The sequence below is a fragment of the Melanerpes formicivorus genome, unplaced genomic scaffold (assembly GCF_026170545.1).
Source record: "Melanerpes formicivorus ecotype bairdi unplaced genomic scaffold, bMelFor1.0.p_v2 SCAF_16, whole genome shotgun sequence".
Taxonomy (NCBI): Eukaryota; Metazoa; Chordata; class Aves; order Piciformes; family Picidae; genus Melanerpes; species Melanerpes formicivorus.
In genome coordinates, this window is record NW_027142368.1 from 11,422,279 (window position 1) to 11,444,768 (window position 22,490).

Sequence of the window (22,490 nt, forward strand, 5' to 3'; positions counted from 1 at the left end):
CTATTAAATGATTTGCTCATCTTTAATACTAATGGGAGTTGCATATGCATGTGAAGAACTAATAGGATTTTCTGAGCAAGCAGCAAGGAGAATGACTCATGCTAATGGTCATTATAGAAGAACACTGAGAGGACTGTAACATAACACTCATGTACAAGCATATTTTGTTCAGCCAAAATAAACCAAGTACCTTCAAAATCCAATGGCTGTATTAAATCCCATGACATCTGCCTAAACATCTATGGGGTTTTAAAGATAGCTTCTTAGTTGCCAGTCTTACAGCACTGCAGACATCACTACTTAAACAGCTCTGAGGGAACTTTCCACAACTCAGCTTTTCACTGACTCAGAATCTTATGTGGTTGCAGAATGTAAGATTTTGCACACCTATTGCCACAACATGGATATAAACACAGGAAGTGAATGCAGCAGACACTGCATATTGGTGAAGAGCTAGGTTTTGCTCCCCTTCCAACGATATGCCCAATACCCTGAATGAGTCATCTGTGCAGGCAAAGCATCTCTAAATTAGCATACTAGTAACTGCAGATCATACACACTTGGACATAAAGTCATAGCTATGCTACTTCCAGATCCAAGCATTCTATGCTCATGCAGCTCTGACAACCTTGTCCCCGTACGTCCTCCTTCCACGGCCAACGAGTTCAGCCTCAGCACAGTGCTCCACTTGAACAAAAAAGTACTCTGATACATAGATCTGCTTTTCCAGTGGGAATGTCTGCATAGCAGAGAGTGTAGATAGTGGAGAGCTGAGCAAAGGCACACAGTGCTGGTGTGCCCACACAAGCCAGCAGCACCACCAGAGGTGTGATCAGAAGCAGGTCCTGGTCTGCACATCATAGCCATAGCAGGACACTGGTGTGTAAACCTATCACATAACTTACACTGAATTATGTGATCCTTAAGTGTTTGTTAACAAACAGCGGCTACCACAAGTTATTAGTGCTTTGCTAATCAGGGGAAATCCTGACTAAATGTGACCTGTTTCAATAACAGGTAAATCATGCATTTGAGATAAGAAGTTATGCTTATTCTCCCAGGAATAAAAGTTAGTGAGCTATAAATAGCAACAAGTCCACTACTAGTATTAGAAAAGACAAACTTAGGAATACACTTCTTTGCATAAGTTGCAGTTGATCTTATTTGGTAAGCCTATAAATGTCCTAATTTGGTTTAAAAAGTAAAATCAATTGTAAATTTATTTGGAACAATTTACCTGCCTGCCTGCTGTACATCACTGGGCCTGCATTGATTGCTTGGGATGGAGCTCATTCCAGATTGTATTGACTGAATTCATTAGCAAATTTTTAGCAAAATATATTTCATGGTTTCAGGGCAGAAGTACATAAAGCTCCATTTAGAGGCTGCAGGACTGGAGTTGGGAGGCCATGGGGAAGGGGATAGGGTTTCTCCAATGAATAAGATTTACAACCAGCAATAATCTGAATCATCTGTTTCAGATAGAAAGACCATTTCTAAAACAATAAATAAGGAAAACTAGGAGTGAAAAAATGCCTAGATACACTGACAGGGGAAAAAACTCCAGGTGGTGAAATAAGAATGGGGTGAATAATTCATAAATAGTACAGTGTATTGGTAGTTTTAACAGACACTTTTGATTTATGGAATTAAGTGCCTAAAATAGCTCAACAATTTATAACGCGTATTAAAATCAACAGCTCATGAGTATGTTTCCCTGGCTTCACTGCAAGGCAGTTGAGCTGCATTTGTTACCTTGGTAACTGAAGGTACCTCAGTTACCATGGCTACAGCTCCTTTAAAATACGATTGGCAATTCCTCACTCCCCAACTTTTGTGACTATTGGAAAGGATAAAAACCCATTCCTAGTACTATGTCAACATTTGCACTGGGACAAAAGGTCTGTAAAACATGGATTGTCTCAGCCCACAAGGCCAGGTTAAGAAGAAGCTATTTTTTTCTGCTGCAAGTCTTTAGCTCACTGAGAGACTGTGTCATGAAGAGCTTGATCATCACATACTCGGTGTAACACTTCACATCAAAAACAAGCTGTACTGCTTACTGGAAGAAATGGTACAGAAATGGACTCCCACCATGTTGCAGTTTCCCTGTGTATCAAGGTTCCCCACAACAGAGCAGCTGCCTGGATGGATTAATGGAACACAGGGGACAAGGGGAAAAGAGAATCAGAAATCCTGGGTTCTTGTTTCAGAGGCAAAGAAGGTGGCAACAGGGAATGTATTTGTCTCCCCTGATTCCAGTCAGTACCAGAGACTGGGTTCATATGATGTGCAAAAGCTTTGTGGAGGGAACAATTTACCACACTTAAAAGAGTGTCCCCTGAATTATCATGTGGTTAGAGGGGCACTTATGTTGCTGAGTTGCAAGGAATGTGTTTAGGGAATTCACTTGTACTTAACACATCAAGATGAGAGAATGGCTTCCCACCTTTCCAAAACAATGTGCACCTTACCTAAAGGATGGGCATTGAAGAAAGAGGTCAGGTCACAATGGGAAGCTGCCTCTTTCTCCCTCTTGAGGTTGTACTGCAAGTTACATAAAAATACTTCAAGCTCTGATTTTGAAATCATTTCTTTTTAAAAATAATTGCAAACTTGGATTTTGGCACCTTTCAGTTTCCTAACTAGCTCTATGTTTTGAAGTAATCTTGAACTTCTGCCCTGGGAAGCAGCTCTTATGCTACCCTGTGACACTCACTTGCACACACTTCATGCCTTGAGCAGGCCTGCGGCAGGATTGCCACAGATCACCCAAGGATTCGAGATGGGGTGGATCAACAGAACCCCTCCAAGTTGAATGCTATTTTCCATCCTTGCCAGCTAACTTTGGGAAAGTGAGTGTGTGTGTGTATGCACACAAGACAGTAAAACCTGACAACCAATTCTGTTTGTAGTTTCACATTTCCAAGATCAAAATGTCAGCTATACATAATGGTCAGATTTATGTAATGGCCCTCATCTGGCTGCACTTAATCCTAATTAGGAGACATGTGTAAGTTTTTGTTCATTTTGGAAGGAGAAATGAAAAATCACTTCTAAGCCACAGGAAGTCTCAGGACTAAGCTCATTTTCACAAGTCTTTGGGTTTTCCCAGTTGGATTCCACCTAGCTCCAGTCAGGAATTCCCCTTTGTCAAGGAACTGCATAAGAAATGCCTTTTCTCTTCCCACAAGGAGGGACTAGCAGCAAGTTACAGAGGAAGTGTGATTTTCTCAGGAGATAAAATAGTTTCCAGAACAAAAGTGTTGAGGTGAGATCCTGAAAATCCTAACACATAACACTAGCATCCGTCATTGCTACATCACTTGCCTTTTCAATGTAGGTTACCTACTGCCTAACAGAAAAAGGCTGAACAACCCAGCAATAATGGGCAATGAACGTTCCTTGGTTGCCTTTGTCATGTGTTAGTTTATGTTCCTGTGCATGAGATGTTATGTGACTTCCTCCAGTTTTTAATTCTAGAGCATTTGACAGAACTGACAGCATGAAAGTGTGTGGCATCATCAGCAAATGAGATTAACAATTACATTGAATTTATGCAGTGAGAGCATGAGTATATGAAAACAGGAGTCTAGGACTCATAAAACATTTGAATGTTTAGTGGTTGTTAGCTTACAAAAGAAGGAAAATATCTGCAAATTTCTAAATCCTTAGCTGTTTGTCATGGATAGGACAAAAGCTTAAAATGCAGCAAAGGTGATTTAGGTTAGGCATCACAAAAAAAGTACAGATAAAATACAATGAAGCCCTGGGATCAATTTCCTGCTGCATTTCTGCAATACTCACCATTGCAGGTCCTTAATAACAGTCACTATAGCTACCTTTCAGGAAGGATCACACTGGTTTGGGACAGGGGAATGGCATTTGGAAGTCCCTACCATATGTATGTTTCTGCATCCCCTCAAAGAAATGGAAGACAAACTTTCAACACTTAGAGCTCCTTCTGCAGTGTCCCATTTACTCAGCTGCAGAAGTCTTGGGGTGCTTTTGGATCAGCAATCTATATATGTTAAGAATTTCCCATTGAGCTGTTGCTGAGCAATATGAAACATTTCTTACTCCCACCATACTGTCTCCATCTAGTTCTCACTGCCAGCCAGACTAGGGAGCTAGCAAGGAAGCTTGTAGAATAAATGCACGTCTCTTCTGTGACAATGTTCTCCTATCAAATCACAAGATTTCATCTATCCTAGATGAAACTAGAAAACTTGCCTGGGAGCTACACAGCCATGAAGTCAGCCTTTGCCTGTGACCAGCTGGCTGGTCCTGTGGTCACAGAGAAATACTGTACTTCCATACTTCCAATTCTGATGCAGTCCTGCTTATCCCAGTAACTACCCTGTCAAAGCACATGGCTGTCTGCTAGGACTAACATTTGAGAGATCTGCTTCTAATTTATTTATTGCAGTATCAACACTGAATAACTTAAGCATATTTTCCACAGATGACTGCACATTTTTTTTAACACGCTGCTTCATGTCTGTGTGCTACTAAGCATTCCAAGATTTTTTTGCAAGGTGTCATATGGGGGTTCTTTCCATTGTGTAACCATTTCATCCATGATCTGCTAGTGGACTTTTTATCTGACTCTGGAACAAGCTTTGCCTATCTGCAAGCCTACTTCTTCCATTTGTCTCCGCTAAGAAACATGAATTTGAAAAATCTTGTGAGTGAACCAGGATATTTGCTGGTGTGAGCTTCTGTATCAATTGTCTGTTCATCTGACAGAAAGAAGGCAGACTGCCAAGATGGTCGTCTCTTCCTGCACAGGGCAGAGTTCAGTGGTAACATCTCATTGTGCCCTCACACTTTTATCACACCTATAAAAGCAGAAGTGGATTTTTCCCCTTGCAATTTCAGTTTCATAATCATGACTCAAATAATCTTAAAGCATCTTACATTAGGATCCTTAATGAAATATTGCAGAGGTTGCTTTTTGACAGAGTCTAGCTTTTCCTCACTTCCACAGCATTATCTGGTTGCCAGTATCATGTGCCTACATTTAGTCATCTGATCAGTCATACAGATTCAACATTTCTTTCAAAAATTGGGTAGAATTACTTGCACATTCCAAGTGAGTCATTTGTTTGAAGCAGGGTCCCTATCTCGAAGAAAGCCTGGAAAATTGGTCTTGACAGATTATAAAGCAGGTATAAAGCTAAGTACTTTAAAGCAGGTTTCATTTAACCTACTCTGGCTGAGCTGCAGATTTGCCTCCGTTGCTAAACATTTTGGTGATACATGGACTAAGTTTTAAATGAGTGGTTGAAGTATGGGGTTTTTTTTTCAGACTAAAATACAAACTAGGCAAAGCTTTGTTATTCAGGTCACAGGCAAATGTTGGCAGCTTCAGTCAGGTGTAACAGTGTCCAGAGACAAGCCTCAAGAAGAGTAACTACTGTAAAATAAAGTTTGTTAAGTGTTTGAAGATTCCTTGTGAATGGTGATCATAGGGGTTTATGCATGTCTAGCAAAAAGCAAAGGGTTCTGGATATATTTGAATTACTGATGCTTTGTAGAAAGTCAACTCATGGTTTGCCAACACTGATCTGAAACTCTTCTGAGCCTAGCTTGTTCCTGCAAGATATATGGCATTCACCATAGACTTACTGAAAAATTACTTGAGAGTTTATTATTCTCCCTGTCTTCTCCCCCATCCCCCCCAAAATTCCCCACACCTCAATGTATTTGCTCTCACTAGAGTACTAATATATTTTTCTGAAAACCCCACAGCACTAATAGCTTCACCATTTCTTTGGAGACAAAGATGTATGGTGAGAATGGTCTCATCTCCCATCTTAGTCTTGGCAAGCCCTGGGTTTGCCTGTGAGAGAAGCAGCAAGTCTCATGCTGCTCAGAAGCCCTGCTCATACAGATTAAGAAAACTGCTTTGTTGGGTCCACAGAACCAGGAGGGTTATGATGTAGTGATTCAAATATTTTGGTCATTCAAACTGAAATTCACCAGACAGAGTGGTAAGAGAGGGTGCTTCTACTGTAGATTTCCTGATTCTTCAACAGCATGTAGGATACAGATGTAGTTCAAACAAAATGCTGTCTTCCTCTGCCTTTCATCCAGAGGTTCAGGGGAGGGTAGAATTTCCTGAATTTCCTTAAAGCATGATCGGGATTAGCTGTTGCAAAGGGAGAGGCTGGCAAATCTCTGAGCATGATCTGTTTCTTTTCTCCCATCTAGCCTGAGTCAGGTTTATTAAGTGATTCTGAGCAGCATCAAAGGAGAAGAGCACCGTCTGCAGCATGCACCTTCTACTAGCTCACTCTGAACTGTGATCTGGAATGAATTATGAATGGTGTCTCGTGTAGATCGCTCTTTCCTAGAAAACAAACTCTCAAGTTACTGGAACTTGACTTGCAAAGGCTGTGCTGCTTCCACTGCCACCACCCACTTTTTGTATTGTCCATGGTTCAAGAATGGTTCAGAGACTCAGCCAAGGTCTCCATTTCCAGGTGCCCACTACAGACATTCAATGGGCTTGATACTGGGCAGACATAAATTGGCAGGCAGACCACAGCCCCAAAGAGTTTGTCATCTCAATTTTTTAAAAAAGGAGACAAAAGATGGTGCAAAAGATGTAGACACACATGCTTGAAGGCTAAAAATGTCAATGGTGAAGGTTAGAAGAGAATCTCAGTCATCTGATTTCTGTCCCAGAGCTTTCATCATCAGCCCTCACTGCTCATCTGCTGGCAAGTCCAAGCCCTGTATCAATGAATTCTACCGGGTTACTGGGGTTATTTGTTTCAAACAAGGCATAGAAAAAGTTTTCTATCTCCAAGATCAGAACTATCTCAGAAATGCAACCAGTCTCTGATTCAGCAAGAAAGTTTGACAATGCTAAGCAGGTCTCTGCTCCTTGCAGTAGAGCCCACCTGAGACTGCCATTAGTATTTACTAACACCTTACTGAGATCTGAAATACAACAGTTGTCACTGGGAGCAGGATGGAGCCACCATACTGCTGACACAATACTGAGAAAAGACTCACATGACAGTTGTCCCAGAAGGCATGCTCTATCTTTAAGACCAGAAAGTAACAGAAGACCAAGTTCAGGAAGGGCAAAATTTCAATGTCCTTAACCTTAAATCCCACAGACAGCTCTGAGATTGAAATGTTTGCTTAAATTTACATTCACACTTAAGTGCCAGCTGTATAGGAATCGATGTTAGCATCTACTTCTATACTGCTCTCCCTCCAAGTTTGAATGTTAGCTATCTTTGCAGGTGAGATTTGGCATCTTAAGTTCACAGGAAGAAGGCTTGGCATTATCTGTAGTTTTAATACAGCTTTTGTCTCTCCCTGGTGTTTCAGAATCAAAGTCCCTGTACTTAACCTACTGTTTAACATCTCTCTCTTTCTATCCACAGTATGTGGCATTTGCCTCCCTGTTCTTCATTCTGGTCTCCATCACCACCTTCTGCCTCGAGACCCACGAGAGATTTAACCCCATCGTGAACAAGACAGAAACTGAATTCATCGGGAATGACACCCAGGTGCGGCACTACAGGGAAGCAGAGACTGAAGCCTTTCTCACCTACATCGAAGGTGTCTGTGTGGTCTGGTTTACATTTGAGTTCTTGATGAGAGTCACTTTCTGCCCAAACAAGGTGGAATTTATCAAAAACTCTTTGAACATCATTGACTTTGTGGCCATACTGCCTTTCTATCTAGAGGTTGGACTCAGTGGCCTGTCTTCCAAAGCTGCTAAGGATGTCCTGGGCTTCCTCCGCGTAGTCCGTTTCGTGCGAATCCTGCGAATTTTCAAGCTGACCCGCCACTTCGTGGGGCTGCGGGTCCTGGGACACACCCTCCGCGCCAGCACAAACGAATTCTTGCTGCTCATCATATTTTTGGCATTGGGCGTCTTAATCTTTGCCACGATGATCTATTATGCCGAGAGAATAGGTGCTAAACCAAATGACCCTAGTGCCAGTGAACACACACACTTTAAAAACATCCCCATCGGCTTTTGGTGGGCTGTTGTCACCATGACGACCCTGGGCTACGGAGACATGTATCCTCAGACTTGGTCAGGCATGCTGGTGGGGGCCCTCTGTGCTCTCGCCGGTGTGCTGACCATTGCCATGCCTGTCCCTGTCATTGTGAACAATTTCGGAATGTATTACTCCTTAGCTATGGCTAAGCAGAAGCTACCAAAGAAAAAAAAGAAGCATATCCCGAGGCCACCCCAGCTGGGATCCCCCAATTATTGTAAATCTGTCGTAAACTCTCCACACCACAGTACTCAGAGCGACACTTGCCCACTGGCCCAAGAAGAAATTTTAGAAATTAACAGAGCAGGTAGGAAACCTCTTAGAGGAATGTCCATCTGACCGTTAACCTCCATCCCGCGTAGTGATTTAAGATTCAGCCAGACTGCTTTCTTAGAGCAATGGGTAGCACATTTATCCATTCTAGTCCCACCATCACACAGTGAATAATATGTGTGAAGTCTAGGTTGCAGGGACAAATGGTACAGTGGAGGCTGATCAGCAAAACTAAGGATGAAAGCACGCTCTAGGAGCCCAAACTTTGGTCCTGGTTAAGGGCATACAAGTCTCAAGATATTTTGAAGAGCTGTTACATCTAGTGGAAGAATTTTGAGAGTTCTACAGCTGTGTTGCTGGACTGTGTAATGCATCTCAGAGGCTCCTGAGAGCTGAATGCTTCATAGAGCAGAGTAGGAGCCAAGTACTCAGCAATTACAGAGTTTTCTGACTAAACAGGGCTGGAATTCGAAACAGCCAGATGCTTTCTCATTTGTTCCCATTTGGGACCTTTCAGCTGTTTTAAATGGCAGATATTGTACATCTCATTACAGAAACTAGGTGCCTAGTAAGTTGAAGGGACAACTATACCATCATGCATATTCATGAGACAATCCCGTCTCTTTCTGATGATTAACTGCAAAATAGAACAACAGCTCAAATTCTTGACACTAATGCAAAATGACTCACTCTGAGACATGACTAGATGTAAGGATGTTTATTCCATGGCGTGCAAATCAATCTATTCTATAATATTCCACTAGAATTTAACATTTAGAACTATGAAGAGTTTTGAACCACATTCTCTAAAACATGCTCCTTTTGCAAGTATGGGTTGGTGAGTTACAGCTCTTTCAACCTTCTAGCAGCAAAGGCCAACTGGATAAGGTCTGACTGGTCATTCATTACCGGCCAGTTTGGCCTAAACAGTGATCACCTCATAATATGGTATTATTTTTAATTATACTGATTCATGTTAGCAATAGGTCAAACCAGAGCAAAACTAAATCAGACTAATTCAGCTGGGAGGGGGGAGGGAAATGGAAAAAAATACTAGTCACCATGGAATATATTATAATATCCCATGGCTAGTGGTTAATTATGGGAATATCTCAGTTTTATGAGAATCCTCCTATAGCACATGAATTTATGGGGCTCCAATTTGATTATTTAAACCCCATAATCTACCTCTACCCATGGAATATCACTATTTATTCTATGGAGTAATTTCAAAGTAGATAACCACATTGAAAACAAAGCCAACTTCATTTCTGGCAGATGTTCCAGCCAAGTTGTATAGTAGACATTCTCCAGCCTGTTCAGAATATCCCCCTGTGTTGTACTGGATAAAAGAGATTGCCATTCAAGTGATTTGAACTGCCATCTAGTCAAAAAGAGATGCTTTGAAAGAGCTAGCATATACCTATGATGGTCTTGTGTTATCACTTCTTTTACTTTGAAGAAAACTCTAATTTGTTGCTCATTGTGAGTGAGGTATTCTCTTGTCATCTCATAGCCATGCATGTCGATGTCATTGTGATAGGCACAAAGAAAGTCAGACTTTCCTTTGTGTGTGATTTCACCAATGCCGATGCTAACTTTGGAGGGAAAGAGCTGGTGGGAACCTTCTCTTCTTTTCTCTCTTCTTATTTCTTTTCCCTTTTGTGCAACTATGTAAAATCCATTCAGAAGGTAACTAGCTTTCTTTTCCTTTTTTTATTTTGTTAAAGGCTATTCCATTGCAACAGGCCAATCACAATTCACGTGACCGATAGACTGTCTCTTTCCTAATGTATCGTTGGCGCATAAGCGTATGGTTTTATCATCCATTCCCCTCAGGTTGCAAATGCTTATCACAACTCATGGCCAAGCAGCAAACTTCCTCATAAACAGATGTCTTTGTGGCATCACATATCAAGAGGGAAAGAGGGCACAAACAATACTGCATGTCTCCTACTGTAAGCAATATACCAGCTACCCAACTGTAATGTGCAAGAGATACCAGACTCCTGAGTACTTCAGCAGTCAGCTCCAGAATGACTTTCTTCTCAGAAATCCCTTGCTTTATAGAATTCCTTCCATTACCTACCCTGGTCCTCTCTGGGAGCTAGAGGACTAAGAACTCTACGAGTTCAGAGCAATTCCACACTGGTATCCTGAGAATACGTGTAATTTTGGTTCAATGGGGAACTGTTTTGCCACCATCAGTGCTCTAAAATCAGCTGTTACTAGAATATCTATGAAGTGTTGATAGTAACAGCAATTTATCTATTTCTGCAATAATTAAGAGAGACTATTTTTATATACATTTTCAAGTATATATATTTTAAGAAGTAACAAAGCACACTTATATACATCAGCTAACAAAAATGGACTCGGTAACACTGTTGCTGAAGTTCTGTTTCTGGTAATTTTTATGCACCACTAGCAGCAAAAAAAAAAAAAAAAATACAAAAAAATACTGCCTGCATCTCAGCTTCCTAGTAGAGAAAGATCTACAAAGTGTGCAAGAAAGCAGTAAAAAATCGTAAGACCAGAACTGAACTGTTAAAACAAGATCTGCATTGCCTTGGATGTTGAGGTTCACTTATGTAATATGAAGCATTCCTAGGCACTGACTTGTTCCTGAAGCGACAGCCTGCACATTAGAGGAAAGCAGAGACTTGCAAGCAGTGAATGTTTCCCATACTGTAAAGTATTTGGATTGGTTGACAGCACCTAACTGTAAACAACCAGTTAACACTGTACTAGGCTCATGGACTGGGTGCCTAACGTTTCTAAAGTAATGCCTGAGTTGTCCAAGATATTTCTTGTCATTTTTAACTGTAAAGCTTCAGTGTGACAGTGTCTAGGTGATATAAGGTCATATGATGCATATCTAAATATGTTATTACCAAAAGGGCCTGTTTAGCTGCTCAGGTGTAAAGGACATCATATGAAGTTATTAACTCCATATATTGTGTGGTGGAATGATTAAACACTTCACAAAACAATGATGAGTATGAAATAGTTCCACACAGGACTATGTCTCTCTAGCCCTCTTGTGTTACCCACTCAGCAGTTCTCAGCTATTCCTGGTCCATACACAGGGCTGGGAGCTATGCAGAGCCCTGCACAGCCATAGCCTGGTGCCTCTGCTCAGGATGAGGAACACTTTTCTGGCACAGACAAGCAACCAGCAGAACTCTGCCTGCAGGCTGCACAGCTGCTGCCAATGATGCCATGGTCATTTGCAGGCAAAGCAAAGAGGGTTTGAATTTAAATTGTTGTAAGTTTGAAAATTGTCCCCAACACTCTCAGCGGCTCAGTCCTGGGCTAATCTACACCTGGCAGGAGGGTATCTTTAAATAACAGCACTTGATTTTAATTTGATATCAAGAATGTCAGAGTTTCTGTCATGCCTCCACTTTCTGTAGCAACCCTTCCTGCTCTCCAGCAGAAAGGGTGGAAAAGCACTTCAGGGCAGGGGATGGCAGAGCTACAGCTGCAGGCAGGCCTTTACAAGCATCACTAAGAAAGTAGAGACAAAGGCAGTTTCTAAGGCCTGTAAATTCTCAAGATTCTGCTTATATGGTGCCTGGAGGAACTGAACCTGCTACAAAGGAGCAGACCTCACCTGACCAGTTTGATTAAAACTCCTTGACTCGGGGATATCTCTGACTATAGGAGGAGCAGGTGTCCCCTTGCTTAAAATACACACCAGGTTCTAGCATCACCATGTCAAACTATTAACTTTGTTATGCAGCAGTGTTGTTTACAGGCCCCATTCAAGATCAGGGCTTCACTTTGCCATTGTCATATATGTGAAAGCCAGCATATCCCAGTCAAATACTCAACAGGTTAAGTAGACAGCAAAGAGAAAATGGGATTAATCTCCAATACTTTCATTTGATGCATAGCTTAATTTAACTGAGTAAAATCACTTAAAAGGCCTGTAGCAAAGCCACTAGTTGAACATAACTAAATAAGCATCGGTCAGCCATAGTTTGCTGTGCTGCAGTGTCCTTATCTAAAGGCTTCTGAGTATTCCAGACATTCAGTATCATAACAGAAACGAAAGGGAAAAAAAGCAAACCAGAAAAAGCTGATTGCAACCACTTAAACTTAGCTGATTTCTATCCCAAACCACACAGTGTCCTACAGGTATAAGTAATTTATCTCAATAGACATAGTGGAATTCACTAAGATACAAGTTTGTGAGAAAAACCTCAGAACATGCAAACCAAATCTTGAAAGCTCTCATTTTTGATTGGGAAGTGTTACTCAGCTCTTCCGTCTTGTGTGAGCTGCTTGCCTGCCTGAAGAATAGGTTGACTGTGTCATTACATCTCAAAGTTGCCACAGGATGAAGTGGTGACTGTCATTTTCCAACAATATAAAAGAAATTTAGAATATGAATGGAATTCCTAACTTCATTTGATGTCTACAGTACTGTCTGGTAGCACAGAGAAGTGCTATTAAGAATGTGTCCAGAGTATATAGGCACAGGTGATGGGTTATTTTGGGTTTGTTCAGAGATCTACCCTAACCTTTTATTGGTTTTATATATATATATATATACACAATGCCAGCATACACAGTGTTTACATAGCCAAAACAACAATTTCTCACCTCTCTGATCCCCTCTGCATGCAGCTTCACTTAAGCTGTCTTCATATAAATGTACTGTGCAGCCTTTTTCACAGTGTACTGATGGCAGAATTCACTACTCTGCACAGCTGTAAAATACAGAAGAAATACAACCAGGGTTCAGGTGCCTAAGAGAGGAAATATGTCTGTCATTACTAATACAGTCAGCAGCTTCAGAAAAAACTTCTGTGGTTGTTTACTTACCTGCCCCAAACCACATTTTCCATTGCCTGCTCCTCAACTATCTTTGTAATTAAAGCAATCCAAGTCTCACTGACCAAAAGGAACCACATTGTTATAGTGACTCCAGTGTAACTCCATAGTCAGATGAACAGGAGCAAGCTGTGACATTAGGAACTTAGTATTTCAATGCAATTTCCTGAGAGAGAGCTGATGACCTTTTAAAGAAATAGTGTGGAATTACCCATTTCAGCTTTATCACTCATGCTTTCTGAAGGAGGTGCTCTTTTCTCAGGGCTTCATTTTTCATCCCTTCTGTCACCAGAGCCTAAGTAACCTGTATTCCTTGTGCAACACACTGGTTCTAACGTCAGAAGAGTGCTGAGCACTGTAATTCTAGTGCCAGTGCTCAGTGGGAACAGGGGACTCTTGGCAGTTCTTGTCCCAGGCCCATTATGCTGCATAACATTTTGCTGTACTTGAGAACTTCAGAGGCTTTTGTAGGTAGCAAAACACTGTTGAAGCTATAGGTATATAGTCACTGTGGTGGTCCTTCAATCCAGAGGGAAGAAAATTCTCTGATTAAATGCCTTTGAACACTGGCAAAAAAGATCTAATCTTAGTGTCATAAAACCATTGACCCGCTCCGTAAAAAGAACAGTAGTCAACAATACAACTGCAAAGAGTTTAGGTCTGTTTCAGCTCAAAAGATTTAGAAGTTTATATATGTTGGACATCAAAAATTCTAAAAAGGCAGTGTAATAGGGAGGTTTTTTCCCTCTCTATCCTTAGCCCCCCTATCCTTTAAAAAACCAAAGTTCGTGACTCCAAAATAGTAAATGAGGTAAAGATCATAGCCACTGACAAAGGAGTCCTATAGATCTAATGCAGAAATTGTAGCAGCTCAATATAAAAGATTATAAAACACTCCTTATGTTTAAGCATTTGCCTGAGGTGCACCTTATACTGGAAGAAGAATCAGGCACTTCTGAAAAGTAACTCGCTCATTTATGACCTGAACTGCCCACTGGAGGTGGCTTCCTCCATATGCGATCTTAGCTGATGCAGCTCTCACTTAAGATCCTCATTTAAGTGCCCTACAGTTAGGTGCAAGCAATTTGGATCTATTTCTTGACCCCCGCCCAGTGTGGCATTTCTGCAATTGCAAAGCTGTGGACGCACAGAGAGCACAATTTATAACTAATATAATGTAATACTTTGTTGTACAATTATTTATCTGTTATTTCCTGTAGAGACACAACTGCTGGGTGTCACTTGTACTATGGTGCTTGTTTACTTCAGAATTTGAATAAAAACTAACATCCTCTATACCAAGTTATTTGAAAACCAAAAGCAGAAGCTATGAATTCAAGCACAGTGCTTTGGGTTTCCCTGTTTTTCTCTGGCACTATGTGAGACATCAAAAAAAGCCCCAGAAAAATCTCCCCACATAGCTCCCCATGATCTGGCCACAGCCAGAGACGAGTGTGTGTAGGGACAGGAGTACACTAATGTGAAAAACAATGGTAGAAATAAATAATACATCTTAGGACTTTTCATGCCTTAACTTAATGAGCACAAGGCACTTTTAGTGATAGGAAAACACTCCAGCCAAGTAAGGCCAACCTGACCCAATCCTCCAGCACAAGACAGATGTAAATATGGGCAATCCTCTTTCTCAAGCACGTGCCTGCCACTGCAGCTCCCATGCCAATGCAGAATGCATTCCTGGGATATGAGGGAGGTAGTCTTGGCATCTGTCCCTTCTGCTAGATTCAGTATGAGCAGTGTTTGAAGGACAGACACAACAAAAGTCAAGAAGTACATCTCATCTGCAGAACTAAACAAACAGAATGACTTACCCATTACTACAAAAGGCCAGGGACAAAAGGGTCTAATGTGTGAGGTCTCAGTTTTGTGCCCAGTCCACTTGCTAATATCCCTCTTATTCTGTACATGCTGGAAATTTTCTCCAAGCTTTTTGTCTACTGCTTGTCTGTTTATAAGCACAAAGCTGAAATAACAAGCAATCTATCATTCCTGCTGCCATTGTTCTTTGTATTCATCCACGCTCCATGCCTCAGACACCTTCCATACTGTACAGATCATCATACTGTATTCCTCAGTTAGAGCGGTAATATGACTGTAGTATGACTCACCTGACTACATCTTCTTGCAACCTCTACCTGACCTGTCACCAACCCACTGTGCTCTACAGAATATTGTGATAGCAAGACTCTCAGAAGTCCAGGATGGGTGTAAGTGAAACTCCAGAGGTGTCAGGATAAAACTAGGAAAGCTATTCCTGAGTTTTTAGCAATGCAGTACTTCTAGGAACAATAGTTTTTAGCCCTGCATTAAGCACCTAACCAACAATATCTGTGATAGCAAGATGCACTGGATCTATTTAACTAGACCTCCTGCATTTCCTCAAGCAGTACAATAGGCAGGCAGCCAACATAAAGTCACCTCACTTCAAGAAGTAGTACCTCTCAAAGGTGATATTCTCTGGGAGTGATGATAGTATGTTGGCCAGTTAGTACGGGGAGAGGTGGTCACCACCGTCACTGGAGTGCCTTTACTGGGAGACAACGGCTTCCTGGAGGGACCCAGGTCAACACGGTGGTGAGTAAATATTGAAGAGGTAGGTTGGGTTGGAAGGATTCTGCATATTCGTGTAGCATCCTAAATTCTGCTCTTGGGCCAGTGTAAAGTCCGTAAGTGTGATCTCTACTCAGAAGAGCTTCACAACAAGCATCAAAATATGCAGTGATATAAAACTCATAAAACTTTAATAAAGAAACCTAGCACTAAGACATTTTTATTTGAATGTCCTTAGAATATTGGGGTAACTAAAATGGAGTTGTTATATAGGAATCTTAATTCTTTTACATGTTCTTCACATTTTCTCTCTCTTTTTCTCTTTCTCTCTTTCGCTCTGTTTGTTAACATTTACTTGTTATTGCTGTACGTTGCTTGCGACTTGTGTATGTTACAGACTGTCACATTTTATTCTGTGAAGTTTTTCTCCAATTCCCATCCACCTGAGCTCCATGTTGGGCAGACGAGGAGATTACAATACAGTTCTTTATTGCAAAAGAACAAGGAATGTCACAGACTATAGGTAACTTCACTGAGATTGTGACACAAAACCTGATGCAAGGTATTAATGCAAAGAGTAAGTACTCGGTATGAAAATAGAACTACTTAGTTAATTTTTGTTTCCACATGGTCTGCATGGGAAAAATTAATTTTCATTACTCTCCAGCAGAAAAAATTCCCAAACCTACCAATTTAGGGTTATTTTCACTGCCATTTTGAAAACTGGTGATATCCATGCTGAAGCATCATCACTCATTTGCAAAGGTTTAAAACCCTATTTTCTATGCTGTTCTTCTCTATGCTATACTTCCTTCCATACTCTCCAAGCTGTAATCTTCTCATTTCATCATCTTTTGTCTGTGGTTTAATATATCTTCTCCATAATTCTTTTTCTAATTTAATATAGTTATATCCCTTTCACTCTAAGGACCTGATTTAACAACAACAAAACCGAGCCCCTACCCATGGGATCCATGTTTCTTAATCCTGCATGAGGCTCTGGAGCCCATAAAAATTGATTTCTATAGCTAAAGATGGTCTGGCACAGAAGGATAATTGTTAGTTTGCTGAATCAGGTTCTGAGCAAACAATGATGTTTACAATCTCCCTCAATTACCCCCAAAGACCACTTTGAAAGAATGATAAAAAATACCTGACAGACATTTCTGATCACTGTCTAGAGGAAAAGTATGAAATTTATTGCTACTGATCACATTCTTAATTGTCAGTATATTCTATGTTAACTCAGAAATCATTATAGCCATGCACTAACTCCAGAGAAGCACATTTTTTCTCAGTGTGCAGTTCCTTTACTCCCTGATTCACTGCTATGCTCTGGCCTTCCTTTAATCAGTGAAGAAGCACAGCAGAGTTTAGCTGGAGTCTAAGATAAAAAATAAAGCGGTCTATACTGATGTAATTGATGAGTGGGCAATGAGCATTAATGAGCAGTAAACACTATCCAGGCAACTAAAACAAAAACAACTTGCTAACAGGAGTGAAATTTGAATTAAAGAGACTCAAGAGAGCCAGGAATTGAACTGTAAATATTTCTTTTCTATGCAACATTTAGGGATATGAGCAACTCTTAACCCTTCCACAAATCGAGATGTTTCTTGTACTTGGATTCATCCTCTTAACTTCATCATACTTATTTGCTTAGCACAAGAAGTATCAGGCAAAAGTGATGCTGCAATAATAGGATGCAAAAAAAGGAATGTAAAATCTTTGCATTTTCTCTAGAATAAAGACAGCTGGGAAATTCTGTCCTCCAGCACCAACTACAGCAGCCTCACAGCTGCTACACTTCCTACTTCCAGCTAACAGGCTCTAAGAAAAGCTAAAGCACATCACCTTCTCCTTGGCCATGCCAACTCTTCTCCTGGACCATTCTGTCACTGGCCCAAGAGCCACGGAAAACCATCATACCAAGACAGTTTCCTGTTGCCAGCATAGTATGACACAACAAATATTTGTCACATTAACATTCTTTTTGTATCACCAGAAAAGCATGAGAGGACTGAAAACCAGAAGAGTAATTAACTCAATGTTGTTATTTCTTCAGGGATCAGTTGGATTAAAGTTCTCTGCTGTGAGTGACTTCATGGAGATCCTTCATCGTAAGAGATTTCAGGAAGCTCCTGTGCATGTTAGGGTTAGTGTCAGGTGTTTAAAATGAGCAAATGAACGTGACCCTTAAGCTCTGAATGAGAACCAGAGGACCAATGTCAACTGGTCAGGAGTGGGACTATCCACAGACTGCAATAATGGCAATCACAGGTTTGGGATCAGGGTTATAGGAGCACAGCTGAGATCTAGACAAACTCTAAGTTCACTTTTAGGTGTACATGGAGTAGTGGTGTGGAATGTAACTTTATTTGGACATGGTCTCCTTATAAGAAACGTCTTCATCTTTCAAGCAACTTTCTTTCTCAGTTCTGGCCCTGATTTGCACTAAACTGCTTCTACCTTCTTCCTGCTTGTCAACCCCTCCCCTTCTATCACAGGACTGCAGAACCCTGAAGTCCCTTGAACCTTTAAGCAATGGCAAATGGCTCTTCAGAGAAGTGGTTGGTGTTCAGGCTGGGTTCTTATCTCTTCTAACCCATAAACAAGGTTAGCTGGAAGAAACACAGTCTATGTTGCTCCTGGAAGATTGCCACTGAGCTTATGTGACCATGTGAAACAGCATCATGCCTCTTAATTGCTGTGTTTCTGATCCAGGGCTGAGAAGACCTGAACTTCTTTAGCACATCAAAGAATCTGGCATGATTCATGTAGCCAGATACTGACTCATGGGTAAATATGCATGGATATCACACTGTGAGTTGTGCAGTTTCTCTCAGTCCTGTTTCAGTCAAAGCAGTTAGGAGATACAGAAGTTCCTATAAGGACTGGACAAGGCATTGGATTTCCAGTCCTGTAAGGACAGAAAATGGTCCACCCTGAGCGTGCCTTTCAGCTTATCCTGTCTTTGGGGTAAGCGACCAATTCACAGCTCTGTGGACATATGGGACACAAAGGAGAAGGGGTAGCTACAACTTCAAGAGGAAGCAGTGGGAGCTGGGCCATGACTGGCTCACACATGATTTCTGAAGACATCTAAGGTATGAAGGATAGATCAGGAACTTTTTTTCTTGGCAGCTGTTGGAAGGTGGCAGTGGTTGCTTACAGGGAGAGGACTAGGGTGACTTTCCCAGTCTAGGAACCACTTCTCTACAAGTGCCACATTTCCAAGCGCAGAGTGAAGTCAATGATACATCGTACAATGTCTGCTGATCCTCTAAACATAAGATGCAGTTCAAATAGGTGGAGATTCAGTGCCAGACTCCAGCTTACCATCAAAACCAGCAGCACTGGTAAAGCCACAATGACAGCATGCAATGACTGGCTATGACAAAAGGAACAAGCCATGCCACAAGTAGACAGGTATCTCTGCTGTGCTTCTCCACGATAAGCAAAGTATGTAACACAAAATCCAACCCATCTCCTGAGATATTTTTTCTCAAAACCTCTCCTCCCCATTTTGAAACTCAGTGTTTGCTCAGAAATGCCTGAAGCACTTTAATAGTACCTTTCTGCAAATGGAGATAGATGAGATAAAAAAATAAAAGGGGGGTGGGGGTGCAGAAACCACAGAAATGAGGTAGTTGTGAAACGTACTATCCCCCTGGGAAATCTGCTGAATACTTTCTTTAGCCTCTCAGCCAAATCTCTGCAGGAGAATGTTTAAAGCTGGTGCAGTTAACTAGGTATTCACAGATAGGACAATTATGGAGATAAGGTGCCAAGCTGAGAGTCAGAAGATTTTGTTGTAAATAACCTCTTACATAGCAGCAAGCAAGTCACTTCACTGCATGGTAGCTATACCCATCTGTAAAACAGAGATGATAACACTGACTTTTCTTCATAAAACAGAACCTACAGATCAAAAAATGCCATACACAACTAATTCAGATTCTGCTAGCAGGGATGGAAAGACTCGTGTGAATTTGGTAGGCCAGAATCAAGACTTGGGAATGTTGAACACCTAGAAGTAGTTTTTGGTACAACCAGACTGGTAGTCACATGAAAGTAAGGGGTTAAGTAGTCTTGCTTTATCTGGAATTCTCTCAAACCCAAGGTCTGTCTTGGAAAAAGCAAACATGCAAAGTGAAACTTGAGAAATCATCTTAAAATAACATCATTTCATCCCATCTCTAGACCTCATTCCTGGCATTGTTCAGCATGTAGATACACTAATGAAAACAACAGGAACTTCTAACGCTGGTCTGATGACGTCAGTGATGCTTTCTGTATTGCCATAACAGATTAATCACATATTAAATACCACATGATCGCCCAGTCCTATCTTCAGAGAATGAGGTGGTTTGGAACACAACTACTCAATGCTTGCTTACAGACACCAGTGATAGATGCAGGTTTCTGTGCTAGTAATTTCTCTGTTTCCTAACTATTTAGCAAAATTGTCACTGTGCATTAGCATTTTGATATCCAGAATCTGATTCCTAAGACGTGGCCCATGCATGGAATATTCAAGGGACATTAGTAGGGCAGATCAGATTTATCCGTGTCTCCAGCTACCAGCTACTCTGTTCTCTTCTTACTGAATAGAAATAACAAGGTTGTGGATTTTCAGCAACACATATACAGAAAATTCCATCACTGCTGAGGGACTCTGAAGAGGCTGCAAGAGCACGTTCTAGTTCAAGTGGCTAGGGATGTATAATGCAATTTATGAAATGCCAAGAAGGTCAATTTTCTTGCCATTCAAGCACAGCAGTGCCAGGAAGATGCTTGCAAAAGCGTTACCAGAGAGCTGCCAGACCCACAAGCACTCTGCTCAGTATGTTTTGAGCTCTAGAATCAGAGCAGTGCCCTCTCCATCACTAACAGTTTAGTTTGCAGATCGAGACTCAGATGTAGCAGTGGGAATCTCAGAAATTTCATTTCATGATTAGAGCCATCAGCTTGTAGTAGTAGAGGTTTACAAAGAAGCCCAGTCCCCATGGGGACAGTAACTCTCCCCAAACACAGTTAAGTGATTTTTAAATCAACAGCTCAGTACCTGTGATATCACAGTTACTATGGCAGCTGTGCCAGGTTTTGTGCAGAGTGGCATTAAATAGCAGTGAGCGTTATCAACAGAGAGGAAATGTAACTCAGTGCAAACCTAAAACTTTAGAATCCTACTGCAATATTAAAATGCAACTATAGCTTCTGCTATCAAATGACCTGATTATTTCCATTGCACAACCCAAAACATTACTATCTCCCTCTTTGGGAAAGTAATTGGTTGATGCTGCAGAGGTGAGATCTGCAGAAAGGACTGTTTATGTTGGGACAAACCAGTACCATCTAAATAAAAGTAAAGGCATAGAATTCAATTACTGGTGCATGGATAGAGGCATAGTTTGTGTCGTGTGTGTGTGTGTGTGCAGAGCAACAAATATAAATTCAAGCGGCTTTTGCCCACAACTCATCTGTGTTGTCCATCTGAAGCCAGAGGATCAGAATCCTATCTCCAAGCCCTACCTAATGTACTTTTCCTTTTATCATTTAACTTCAAAACTGCTGAAATATAAATGACAGTATGATGTAGCATTCAGAACAAGCTAGTAGGCAAATCTGGAAGAAGCACTGAAATTAAGTCTATCTGTTGAGTTTGTCCTTCCTAAAGACTTGCAGGACCACCCATTGCCTTACAGTGTCTAGGTAATAAGCATTGTGCAACCGAGGTGTAGGATGCTGCCAATACCATCCAGTTAATGTATCTCAGCATTTGTGAAACTTCAGAAAGCATGTTTTGACTGTTTTTCCTTCCTTTCAACCAAAATACTCACATCGAGCTGTGCCATATTTCGAGTATATTCTCAATATACCAATTTGCACTTTAAACCCCTAAAATAAATCCTACGCTAAATAGCACTTTAAATTGTTTTCTAAATGTCAAACAAGTCACACAGAGAAAACTTACTATGTTCAGTCTATCCTCATGGGAATGTGTGGAGTAAAATGGGCAAATCTGACAACCTACTTTCATTATTTACAGCCGAGAGTAAATTTTACTCCATCTATTTGCCAAATTCATGGCCTGCTGTAGTGTTTTCTGCGTGTAGTGTCCTGTGCTGGCATTGCAAATACTGTATGTGTTTCAGAGGAGAACATCAGAAAATGGATTGCTTTTTTAAAAATCCACGTTCTGCTGTCGTACTTCCATACGCAACGTCCTCTGTGTGTCTGAACTGTGTACAGCCATTCTGCATGACTGAGACTGGAAATGCTATAAAACAATCCGGGGGAGGGGAAGAGCAGGAATTTCCCCCTCAGTAATGCTCCGCATAAGTATAAATCAGCACAAACAGAATATACTCAAATACTAAACCCCAACTGACAGTCCACTGCCTCTCCAAAGTGCTGAGCGACAGTAGGCTTCGTGACCAACAGGTCATTCATGTGCCATCCGATGTCATGCCTAAACATACTCCGATTTCTAACCGCAGTCTTCTGCTCGCAGGACTAGGAACCAAAGCTCACCCGTTTCTGAAACTGCCCCTCTGTGTGGAAGTGCAGGTGGCTGCTGTTACACCTAATGCAATTTCATGTTGTTTCTCCTCCCATTTAACAGACTTTATTTTATTTTGGTGCAGTGCCCATGAATGCAGTGTCTAGGACAGATGTGCTACCTTTTGTAGTGTTGCTATAGAACTCTTTAGCTGTGAACCCTTAATTTGCAGCTGGAATGCCAATAAACAGTGCATAGTGTTTCAATAG

The 22,490-nt window shown here is 41.1% G+C and overlaps 1 protein-coding gene across 7 annotated transcripts in view; it reads left to right on the top strand.

Annotated features, from left to right (window-relative positions):
* The window catches only part of KCNC1 (potassium voltage-gated channel subfamily C member 1), a 111,664-nt gene that overhangs the window by 69,408 nt on the left and 19,766 nt on the right, over nucleotides 1-22,490 (top strand). For 6 of the 7 annotated variants that reach the window (XM_068148104.1, XM_068148109.1, XM_068148111.1 and 3 more), the window contains exon 2: nucleotides 7,407-8,340. In XM_068148104.1, coding sequence (XP_068004205.1) covers nucleotides 7,407-8,340 — 934 coding nt within the window. Of the gene's footprint in view, nucleotides 1-7,406; nucleotides 8,341-10,036; nucleotides 22,484-22,490 lie in introns of those variants that run through there. The other variant, XM_068148110.1, reaches the window with a different exon arrangement.